This window comes from Belonocnema kinseyi, chromosome 9, assembly GCF_010883055.1.
Source record: "Belonocnema kinseyi isolate 2016_QV_RU_SX_M_011 chromosome 9, B_treatae_v1, whole genome shotgun sequence".
Classification (NCBI taxonomy): Eukaryota; Metazoa; Arthropoda; class Insecta; order Hymenoptera; family Cynipidae; genus Belonocnema; species Belonocnema kinseyi.
The window spans coordinates 106,108,435-106,120,897 of NC_046665.1; the positions used below are offsets into that span (position 1 = coordinate 106,108,435).

The 12,463-nt window shown below is 24.1% G+C and overlaps 2 protein-coding genes across 3 annotated transcripts in view; one reads left to right on the forward strand and one right to left on the reverse strand.

Annotated features, from left to right (window-relative positions):
- The window catches only part of LOC117179502 (DNA replication licensing factor Mcm5), a 38,271-nt gene that overhangs the window by 15,308 nt on the left and 10,500 nt on the right, over positions 1-12,463 (forward strand). Inside the window, exons 6-8 of the mRNA XM_033371369.1 lie at positions 7,620-8,053; positions 10,965-11,236; positions 11,352-11,585. Of these exons, the coding sequence (XP_033227260.1) occupies positions 7,620-8,053; positions 10,965-11,236; positions 11,352-11,581 (936 nt within the window). The 3' untranslated portion in view covers positions 11,582-11,585. The remainder of the gene's footprint in view (positions 1-7,619; positions 8,054-10,964; positions 11,237-11,351; positions 11,586-12,463) is intronic.
- Positions 11,272-12,463, reverse strand: part of LOC117179503 (1,5-anhydro-D-fructose reductase-like) — a 23,341-nt gene continuing 22,149 nt past the window's right edge. For both annotated transcript variants that reach the window (XM_033371370.1, XM_033371371.1), the window contains exon 7: positions 11,272-11,679. In XM_033371370.1, coding sequence (XP_033227261.1) covers positions 11,637-11,679 — 43 coding nt within the window. In that variant the 3' untranslated portion in view covers positions 11,272-11,636. The remainder of the gene's footprint in view (positions 11,680-12,463) is intronic.

Consider the following 12,463-nt stretch of genomic DNA (forward strand, 5'->3'; position numbering starts at 1 on the left):
TTTTTTGATGAAATCTATTTATTCTGAAAATTTTTCGTTTTGATTTAAAAGTTCATATTATTTAGTAGAAATATTGCATCTTTCTTGGATAAAAATGCAACTGTTTTGTTGAAAATTCAACTACTGCCTAGAAAATTTACTGTTTGTTTAAAAATCGTATTTTTTATTGTTGAAAAGTAAATTGAAATCTTTTTTTGGATGAACTAAAAAGGAACTATTTGGTTAAAAATTCATCAGTTTTGTTGATAAATAATACTTTTTGGATGAAAACTTTGTTGTTTCTTTTTTGAAAATTTGACTATTTCGTAGAAAATTTACTTCTTGTTTAAATTTAATATTTTAGTGTTGAAAAATTTATCTGAAATCTTTTCTGCATAAAAATGTATTTTTTTGTTGCTGAAAATTTATCTTTTTAACTTTAAAATTCATCTATTTCAGTAGAAATTACATGTTTCTTGGAAAAAAATTTCAATCTTTTTGTTTAAATCTTTATTCATTGTTTTTATTATTTATTTTATTCATTTTATTTTCATGTACTTTATTCATTTATTTTATTATTTATTTATTGCTTTATATTATTGTTGGTATTTCAATCTTTTCTTTAAAATTCATATTTTGTTGCTCGTAAGTCAACTGAAATATTTTTTTTTTTATGAAATCTATTTATTCTGAAAATTTTTCGTTTTGATTTAAAAGTTCATATTTTTTAGTTGAAATATTGCATCTTTCTTGGATAAAAATGCAACTGTTTTGTTGTAAATTCGACTACTGTCTAGAAAATGTACTTTTTGTTCAAAAGTCGTATTTTTTTTATAAAAAAGTAATTTGAAATCTTTTTTTGGATGAAAATACTTTGTTTGAAAATTGGTCTTTTTGATTCAATAATTCACCTGTTGTAGTAGATTACATCTTTCTTGAGTAAAAAAAGGAACCATTTGGTTGAAAATTCATCAGTTTTGTTGAAAAATCATACTTTTTGGATGAAAACTTTGATGTTTCTTTTTTGAAAATTTAACTATTTCGTAGAAAATTTACTGAAAAATTAACTGAAATCTTTTCTGGATGAAAATGTATTTTTTTGTTGCTGAAAATTTATCCTTTTAACCTTAAAATTTATCTATTTTAGTAGAAATTACATGTTTCTTGGGAAAAATGCAACTGTTTGGTTAAAAATTAAACAATTTTGTTTAAAAAATAATTTTTTTTTGTTAGAAAATTTAACTCTTTAATTAAAACATTGTCCTTTAGGTTTAAAAGTTTAACTATTTTTGTTTCAATTTTTATTCATTGTTTTTATTATTTATTTTATTATTTATTTATTGCTTTATATTATTGTTGGTATTAGAACCTTTTGTTGCTTATAAGTCAATTCAAATATTCTTTTGGATGAAATCTATTTTTTCTGAAAATTTATCTTTTTATTTAAAAGTTTTGTTGAAAATTCACCTACTGTCTAGAAAATGTACTGTTTGTTTAAAAGTCGTATTTTTTTTGTAAAAAAGTAAATTGAAATCTTTTTTTGGATGAAAATACTTTGTTTGAAAATTGGTCTTTTTGATTCAATAATTCACCTGTTCTAGTAGAATTACATCTTTCTTAAATAAAAAAGGAATTATTTGGTTGAAATTTCATCAGTTTTGTTGAAAAATCATATTTTTTGGATGAAAACTTTGATGTTTCTTTTTTGAAAATTTAACTATTTCGTAGAAAATTTACTTTTTGTTTAAATTTAATATTTCAGTGTTGAAAAATTAACTGAAATCTTTTCTGGATAAAAATGTAACTTTTTGTTGCTGAAAATTTATCTTTTTAAATTTAAAATTCATCTGTTTTAGTAGAAATTACATGTTTCTTGGAAAAAAAATGCAACTGTTTAGTTGAAAATTCAACTCTTTTTGTTTAAATCTGTATTCATTGTTTTTATTATTTATTTTATTCATTTTATTTTCATGTATTTTATTCATTTATTTTATTATTTATTTATTGCTTTATATTATTTTTGATATTTCAACGTTTCCTTTAAAATTCATATTTTGTTGCTCTCAAGTCAACTGAAATGTTTTTTTTTGATGAAATCTGTTCTGAAAATGTTTCGTTTTGATTTAAAAGTTCATATTATTTAATAGAAATATTTCATCTTTCTTGGATAAACATGCAACTGATTTGTTGAAAATTCAACTATTGTCTAGAAAATGTACTTTTTGTTCAAAAGTCGTATTTTTTTTGTAGAAAAGTAAATTAAAATATTTTTTTGGATGAAAACACTTTGTTTGAAAATTTGTCTTTTTGGTTTGATAATTCACCTGTTTTATTAGAATTACATCTTTCTTGAGTAAAAAAGGAACTATGCGGTTGAAAATTCATCAGTTTTGTTGAAAAATCATACTTTTTGGATGAAAATTTGGTGTTTCTTTTTTGAAAATTTAACTATTTCGTAGAAAATTTACTTTTTGTTTAAATTTAATATTTTGGTGTAGGATAATGAACTGAAATCTTTGCTGGATAAAAATTTAACTTTTCTTTGTTGAAAATTTATCTTTTTAACTTTAAAATTCATCTATTTTAGTAGAAATGCCATGTTTTTTGGAAAAAATGCAACTGTTTTGTTGAAAATTCAACAATTTTGTTGAAAAAATCATATTTTTTGGTAGAAAATTCAACTCTTTCATTAAAAATTAATCTTTTTGGGTTAAAAATTTAAATCTTTTTGTTTCAATTTTTATTCATTGTTTTGATTATTTAATTTATTAGTTTATTTTATAATTTATTTATTGCTTTATATTATTGATATTGTTGCTCATAAGTCAACTGAAATTTTTTTTTGAAGAAATCTATTTTTTCTGAAAATTTATCTTTTTGATTTAAAAGTAGGATTTTTTAGTAGAAATATTGCATCTTTTTAATATAAAAATGCAACTATTTTGTTGAAAATTCAACAATTTTGTTAAAAAGTCATATTTTTAGTTGAAAAATCGACAGTTTTAAGAGAAATTTCATATTTCGTGGAAAAAAATGGAACTCTGGTTAAAAATTTATATATATATATATATATTTTTTTTTTTAATTCATACTTTTTGGTTGAAAATTCTATTGTTTTGTTAAAAATTTAACTATTTCATAGAGACTTTAATTTTTTTATATTTATATTTTGGTGTTGAAGAATGAACAGAAATCTCTTCTGGATACAAATTCAACTTTTTGTTTTTGAACATTCAACAATTTTCTTTAAAAAATAATATTTCTTGGTTGAAAATTCAACTCTTGTCAAAAATTCTTCTTTTTGGATTAAAATTTTACTTTTTATTTAAAAATCATATCTTAGCGTTGAAAACTCAACTAAAATCATTTTTGGATAAAAATTCGACTATTTTTTTGAAAATTTAAATTTAAATTTTATAAATTCATTTATTTTAGTACAAATTGAATCTTTCTTGGATAAAAATACAACTTTTTGGTTAAATATTCAAGAAGTTTGTTAAAAAGGCATGTTTTTAAGTTGAAAATTCAACTGTTTTAAGAGAAATTTTATATTTCTTGGATAAAAATGGAACTTTGGTTGATAATTAAATTTTTTTTAAATGCATACTTTTTCTTGCAAATTCTATTGTTTTGTTAAAAATTTAACTATTTCATAGAAACTTTAATTTTTTTTACATTTATATTTTGGTGAACAGAAATCTTTTCTGGGAAAAAATTCAACTTTTTGTTGTTGAAAATTTGCCTTTTTATTTTCAAAGTTGCTCTTTTTCAGTAGAAATTTCATCTTTCTTGGAAAACATGCAATTGTTTGGTTAAAAATTCACCAATTTTGTTCAAAATTCGTCTTTTTGGGCTAAAATTTACTTTTTATTTAAAATTCATACCCTAGTGTTGAAAACTCAACTGAAATCTTTTTTGGATAAAAATTCAAATATTTGTTTTAGCAAATTTACCTTTTTAATTTATAAATTCATCTATTTGAGTAGAAATTAAATCTTTTTTGGATAAAAATGCAACTTTTTGATTGAAAATTCAACAATTTTGTTAAAAATTCATGCTTTTTATTTGAAAATTCACCTTGTTGGGTTGAAAATTCAACTATTTTCATAGAAAATTTATTTGTTTAAAACTCATATGTTGATATCGGAATAAGTCAATAAAATATTGTTTGGATGAAAATTTCTTATTTTTTGAAAAAAAATGCAACTGTGTGGTTGAAAATTTTAGTTGAAAATTCTTCTCTTTGGTTGAAAGTAAAACTATTTTTTTTGATATTAATCTTTTTTAATTGAAAATTCAACTGCGTGGGTAAAAGTTGAATTAATTTATTGAAAATAAAATTTTGTTCTGAAAATTCATATTTTCTGGTTGAAAGTTCAATTTTTGTATAGAAAAGTCGTCTTTTGGCTTTGAGGTTCAACAATTTAGATAAACTTTTTTTTTCTTTCGTGACATTTCATTTTTTTTGGTGAAATTTCACAGTTTTTGTTTTGTTTGTTTTAATATTAACTGTTACACTTTTTTGTTAAAAATTCATCTTTTTAGGTGGAAAATTCAATTATTTTGTTGAAAATTCAAGTATTTTGTGAAAAATCATCTTTTATAGTAGAAAAGTTTTTTTTACAATAAATAAATAAATTTGAATATTTTAATATTTTATCTGACATATGGTTTTGTTTTGTTTACAAAAAGTCCTAGGCTAAAAATATTAAAAGATTAAAATGCTGGTATTTTAATATTAATGGTTAAAAGTTTTCAACTACTTTGTAACAAAATTCATTTTATTAGTTAAAGATTCATCTCTTTGATTGAAAAATGGACTGTTATGTTAAGTATTCGTTTTTTTGGTATGAAAATTCATATTTTTGGGTTGAAAGTTCAGTTTCTTTGATAAAAAATTCATCTTTTTAGAAACAAATTTTAACAATTTGATTGATTTTTTTTCTCCATGCCTATTTTGCTCAAGATTTCAACTATTTTGTTGAATATTCCAAAATATTATAACTTAAAATCTTAGAATGTGGTACCTAAAAATTTAACTTTCTTACTTTTTGGTTAAAAATGTCTTTCTTTATTGGAAAATTTAACTAACTAGTTGAATAATTATTTTTTTAGCTGGAAATTCAACCAATTTGTTGAAAGTTTAAATACTTTGTTAAAAATTCATATTATTTGTTTAAGATTCGTTTTTTTTATTGGTTTTCAATTACTGTTCAAAAAAAAAAAATTATTTTATTAGTTGAAGATTCATCTCTTTGGTTGAAAATTAAACTGTTTTGCTGAAAATTCTTCTTTTTGGCTTGAAACTGGAACAATTTGGTTGTATTTTTTTCTTTCTTGGCTTCTTTTGCTTGAAATATTTACTATTTTGACCTGGAATCTTAAGAATATGTTACTCAAAAATTTAATTATTCCATTTGTGGTTACATATTTATGTTTTCTATTTAAAATATCTACCAATTATTTTTTTAATTGAACTGTTTTTGTTGAAAATTCGTCTTTTTAGCATGAAAATTCATATTATCGGCTGTAAATTCAACTGTTTTGTGGAAAATTCTACTTTTTGGCTTAAAAATTATAGAATTGGATCGTATTTTTTTTCTTTCTTGTCTTTTTTGCTTGAAATGTCAACTGTTTTAACTGGAAATCTTAAGAATATTGTAGTTAAAAATTTAACTATCCCATTTTTTTACAAATTCATGTTTTTTATTTAAAAGTTCAACTAATTTGGTCAAAAATAAACTTGTTTCTGTTGAAAATTCGTATTTTTGGCTTCAAAATTCAACAATTGGATTTCATTTTTTTCTTTCTTGCTTTCAACTGTTTATTTAAAATTGAAAGTTTTTTTTATATAAAATGAATATTTTCGGGCTTAAATTTGAACTTTTTATACCAAATTTGTCTTTTTGGCTTTGAATTTCAACAGTTTGAGAGAAAATTAAACTGTTTTGTTAAAAATTAACTTTTTTCTTAATTATTCGTCTTTTTGGCATAAAAATTGAACAATTTCATTGCAATTTTTTTCTTTATTGCCTTTGTTTTTCTTGAAATGTCAACTATTTTGATTGGAAATCTTAAGAATATTGTACCTAAAAATTTAACTATCCCATTTTTTTACAATTTTATGTTTTTTTATTTACAAATTCAACTAATTTGGTTAAAAATGAACTTTTATTGTTGAAAATTCGGCTTTTTAGCTTAAAAATTCAACAATTGGTTTGAATTTTTTCTTTTTTGCCTTCAACTGTTTGATTAAAATTGAACTTTTTTTATTTGAATTGGATATTTTCGGGCTTAAATTTCAACTGTTTTATACTAAATTGGTCTCTTTGGCCTTGAATTTCAACAGTTTAATAGAAAATAAAACAGTTTTGTTCAAAATTAACTTTTTTCTTAATTATTCGTCTTTTTGGCATAAGAATTTAACAATTTCATTGCAATTTTTTCTTTCTTGCCTTTTTTTGCTTGAAATATCAACTATTTTGACTGGAAATCTTAAGAATATTGTACCTAAAAATTTAACTATCCCATTTTTTACAATTTATGTTTTTTTATTTACAAATTCAATTAATTTGGTTAAAAATGAACTTTTATTGTTGAAAATTCGTCTTTTTGGCTTAAAAATTCAACAATTGGATTGCATTTTTTTCGTTTTTGCCTTCAACTGGTTGATTAAAAATGAATTTTTTGCTTGATAATGCGTTTTTTTGGCACAAAAATTAAAAAAATTATTTACACTTTTTTTCTTTTTTGAAACTTTTGTATGAGATTTCAACTATTTTAACTTGAAATCATAAGAATATGATGCTAGAAGAATCAACTATCCCATTTTTTTTTACAACATTATGGTTTTTTATTCACAAATTTAACTAATTTGGTTAAAAATGAACTTTTATTGTTGAAAATTCGTCTTTTTGGCTTAAAAATTCAACAATTGGTTTGAATTTTTTCTTTTTTGCCGTCAACTGTTTGATTACAATTGAACTTTCTTTTATTAAAATGGATATTTTCGGGCTTAAATTTCAACTGTTTTATACTAAATTTGTCTTTTTAGATTTGAATTTCAACCGTTTAATAGAAAATAAAACAGTTTTGTTGAAAATTAAATTTTTTCTTAATTATTCGTCTTTTTGGCATAAAAATTGAACAATTTCATTGCAATTTTTTTCTTTCTTGAGACTTGCTTGAAATTTCAACTATTTTAACTTGAAATCATAAGAATATGATACTTAAAAATTTAAGTATCCCATTTTTGGTTACAAATTTATATTTTTTATTTAAAAATTCAACTAATTTGGTTCAAAATGAAATTTTGTTGTTGAATATTCATCTTTTTGGCTTAAAAATTCAACTATTGGATGGAATTTTTTTCTTTCTTGTCTTCAACTGTTTAATTAATGATAAACTTTTTTTGTTGAAAATGGATATTTTCGGGATTAAATTTCATCTGTTTTATAAAAAAAAAATTCTTTTTGGCTTTGAATTTCAAAGGTTTGATAAACAATTAAACTATTTTGTTAAAAATTAAGTTTTTACTTAATTATTCGTCTTTTTGGCATTAAAATTAAGAAAATTTCGCCTTGCTTTGAGATAATTTTGATTTTGTGAAGTTTGCAATCTGGATATTTTAATTTCGACAGAGAAATTTCGTGATGGAAGGAGGAGCGATGGTGCTAGCAGACGGAGGAGTAGTTTGCATTGACGAGTTTGACAAGATGAAAGAAGACGACAGAGTGGCAATTCACGAGGCGATGGAACAGCAGACAATTTCGATTGCAAAGGCGGGAATCACAACTTCCTTAAATACTCGATGCTCCGTTCTTGCGGCTGCCAACTCGATTTTTGGCCGTTGGGACGACATCAAAGGCGAGGAGAACATTGATTTCATGCCTACTATTTTGTCCCGTTTCGACATGATATTTATTGTCAAGGACGAGCACGAGGAGTCGAGGGACATCAAGATCGCGAAACACGTGATGGGAATTCACGCAAACGCTGGCCAGATCACAGAGGAATCAGTTGAGGGAGAATTGCCCTTGGCCACTTTGAGGAAATACATCCACTACTGCAGAATGTAAGTTATTAATCAGGGTCGTCGCTGGACCGGGAAAATCGGGAAATGACAGTGAATTTATTTTTTGACCTGGAATTTTACAACATTTTTAGAATACAAATTTTGTCCAACTTTGATTTCAACCGTTTCTAAATAAGTTCCTAAATTGTGATTTTATATAAATGATTATATCATTTAGTTTAGAGTGCTCAATTCAAAAAATTCTCACTTTATAAATTTTCCATTTTAGATTTTTAAGCTTATATTTTAATTTAAAGAATTTTAAAATCCAGTTTTAAAGGTTAAAAATAGTTTAAAATTATAAGTTTTTAAAATCGAAGATTTTTTAAAAATAAAAAACAGGTTGGCCCGCTGGACCGGGAAATTGGGAATTTTACGAATTTTTCAAAAGAAAAATCTGCCCAACTTCGAGTTTAACACTTTAAAATAATTAAAGTGCAGTTTTGAGGATTTGAACAATTCAAAATTTGAGAATTTCCTAATTGTAACTGTTTCAATCTGAAAGTCTTGATAATAATTGAAATTAAGAGATCATTTATTCTGATAATTTTATTTTTAAATAAAAATTTTCATGATTTATCAATAATATATTTTTATTACAGAGTTTCAAGTATTCCTTTATATTATTTGTTTATATTAAATTGAATACATAAATTTATTAATATATTATTTCTATTAATTTTTTTCAGCTATTAATAATGTAAACGTGCATTTTACTATTTTCAACTTAAAACTAAATCCATAATAATATAGTCATTATTAAAGGTTTTGATTAAATTTAAAATATTGTGAATATAAATTGTTTAATTTCTATCCCATTTAATTTGAAATTTCCTAATCTAGAAAAAGAAAAAGTATTTAATACACAGCAATATTTCACTGTTCATTTAAGACGAGTAAATTGAAACAAAATATTTTTTTAAAAAATACACCTATTATTTGTAGAAAAAAATTTGTGTAATTTTAAGAGATATTAAGAAGTTTTGAAAAGATTCAAAATTAATTAAAAACTTGAAATTCTTTCAAGTAATTTAAACAAAGTTTGTTAACATTTTTTTCAGATTTTTTAAATATATTTTTAAATCAATCGAAATTTACCTACAATTTTGGAGAATCCTGTAAATTAAAAAAAAATCCTTAAAATCTTCCATGTTCTTCTTTGATAATTTTTTTAATCTCTTAAACTTTCTGTTGCAATAATTTTTCAAAGTGCAAAATCATTTTCTATTTTCCTAAGAATCTTAAGAAAATTTTTTTTTTCTTTGAAGTCTTTTACAATTCTTAAAAAAATTCTAAATATTTTGTTTGAAGTCTGCAAAAATCTATATTTTATTTTCAGTTCGGCTGTAAGTATTTTAAATTATTTCAAGTTCTAAATTTAATTCGAATCTTTTTAAAATTTCTAAATATCTCTTAATATTACTCTAATATTTAAAAAAAAAAAAATGTTCCATTGTTATTTATAAATTCAAATTTAATGTTTTTTTAATTTGCAGGATTTTCTAAAAGTCATAGAAAAAATTCAAAAATGGTTTTGAATTTGGTAAAATTTTAAACCACTTCTAGATTTTTCAAGATTTTGTAATAAAATTTTAAAGTTTTGACCCAGAACCTTATTTTTTCCGCTGGGAGCCTTTAAACTCAAGACCCTTATTTCCATTCTAAACTTCACGCTAAAATTGGGAATTATGAAATAAAATAATAAATGTTTAATTTTCATTACTTTAATATTGTTAAATAAAATATTCAGTGCAATTATAATTTTTTATATTGACAATTTAAATTCCCTATAATTTGTTTTTTTTGTGAATAACTCAAAATTTAATTTTCAAATTAAATAAAAAGTAGCAAGAAAGTCACATGTCCTTGAGTTTTTATTACCTAATATTAAAAAAATAATCAGTTTTCAAATACATAATAACGAATTTTTCACTATTTAACGTTTAAAAAATTGTTAAATGGACTTAAATAATTGATTATATTATTATATCTAAGAGATACAAAATATAAATAAATTACCATTTTTACGATCTGTTAATACTAATGCAAAGAATTTTCCCCCTTCAGTTGCGATAGCGATTTTTAAAACTTTTCTATTAAAAATAAAAAATGGTTTTTTATTATTAAAGTATTTTCGATTGAAAAAGTGTTTTCGAAAATTCTATAATTTAAGCAGCTTTGACGTTATAACATTCAGTATACTTTCAAGTAGTATAAAATTAATAATTATTTTTATTTAAAAGCCCTAATGCAATTTCAATTCCTTTGAATTTCAAGTCATACATTTTTAAAGTTTTTAATTTTTTCTTTTTTTTTTGGAACTTTTATTCTGCAATAATTTTTTCTACAGATTCTCGAATTGAAAAATAGCTCTTAAATTTTGAACGCCTTGAATTTATTTTTGACCGCTTATTTTTATTATTATTAGTATTTTTTAAAATTATTTGATATTATTAATGTCGAGAACAATTATTTGTAAAAAATTATCGGCAATTGCTTAGTCAAGTTATACCAGAAAAAATGGTTCCCCGAGCCCTTCCATCTGAGATTTTTTTTCAAAGGGGTCATAAATTTCGTCTCAGTTTCCCATCGAAAAAAAATTGGTAGACGTTGAAAAAGGCCGAGTTAACGTGGATTTATATTTTTGAAACTTAATATGAATCTTTGAACTTTATAAACTGTGAGGCCTGGAATTTTGAAAATAACATCAGATTTGAATTCAGCGACCCCTAAAACCCTAATATACCCTAAGCAAAATCAAATGCGATTTTTTAAAATAATATTATTTTGAGATGCTCAAATATGTGTTATGAAACACAAGTGGCACGACTTTTTTTTTTTGCTCATATTATGTGTCACTGTCAGTGAAGGGGGATTAAAAAATCTTGGTTAATAAGTGAATTTTCATTAGTCGATGCGGACCAAGATTGGATAAAGATGCAGGCGACAAGTTAAAAAATAGATACGTCATGATGAGAGCCGGAACTCGTGAACACGAGCGCGACACAGAAAAGAGAATTTCCATTCCAATCACCGTTCGTCAACTGGAAGCTGTCATACGAATTTCCGAGTCTTTGGCGAAAATGAGACTAGAGCCTTTTGCCACCGAAATTCACGTGAACGAGGCTCTTCGGCTTTTCCAAGTTTCTACTTTGGATGCTGCCATGAGCGGATCCCTAGCAGGTGATATTAAATTGCGGCGACGAAAACTTGACACATTTTTCCTTGAACAATATAACTCTTTATTGTTGAGAGTGATTTGTATTTTAAAATGTAACAATTGTTTCCTATCTCACAGGTGCTGAAGGGTTTACTTCGGAGGAAGATTCAGAGATGTTGGCTCATATTGAGAAGCAATTGAAGAAGCGTTTTGCGATTGGTACCACCATCTCGGAACAAAATATTGTCAACGATTTTCTCAAGCAGAAGTTCCCGGAACGTGCTATTTACAAGGTGATACATACGATGATTCGCCGTGGTGAACTTCAGCATCGAATGCAACGAAAAATGTTGTTCAGGCTCTACTAAAACGGTAAGGAATGCTTTTAATTACACGTCCCAAGTCATTCTTCTCTTATTTCTGTTATATTTCGCTCCTGAATGGATAGTAGGGATGATTCTCAACTCTGAAATTTGTAAAGAATTAGTGTTTTTAGAATTAGAAGATAATAGAATGAGGAATGCTGGGCTCGGATCGTGAGATTTTTCCGATTTTTTCGAAAAAAAATGCGACTAATTGTCTATTTTCCGTTTTTCTGAGAATTTCTCAATATTTAGTTTCTATTTTAATCACAATGAAACTTTTAAAATTGAATTAAATTGAATTTATTTTTTGACTAGGACTTTTAAAAATTTGTAGAAGAAAACAATTCTCCAAGTTTGATTTCAACCATTTTTTAAATAATCAGTTGGATTTTTATCCTTTTCAATTATGACATCATTCAGTTTACAGTACGTAATTCGAAAAACTTTTAATTACAAATTTTCCATTTTGAATTTTTATTTTTTAAGGGCATGTGACACAACTAAATACCTATATTACCGACCACAGTTTTTCAATTGACTGAATGTTTTTTTGAGCCTAAGAACTTTTTTTGTAAATAAAATATCGAGCTGAAACTTTGGGAAATGTATTAGAGAACAATAAAGTACGTTTAGGTACAGCATTTTGGTAGGAACTTCACTGAAAATTATTTCATCTTTTTTCTGAACCTCAACATTTTTTGAACGTTCGAACTTTTTTTATACATAAAATATCGGTCTCAAACTTTGAGAAATGCAAGAGTCGAAAGAAAACTACAAAGTTACAAGTACAAAGCTTAATAATAAAAGATGTAAAAAAATATATTTCAACAATCAATTCCAACGGCATCAGCTGGTAACGTTGTACACGAAAATACGAACTCTCTA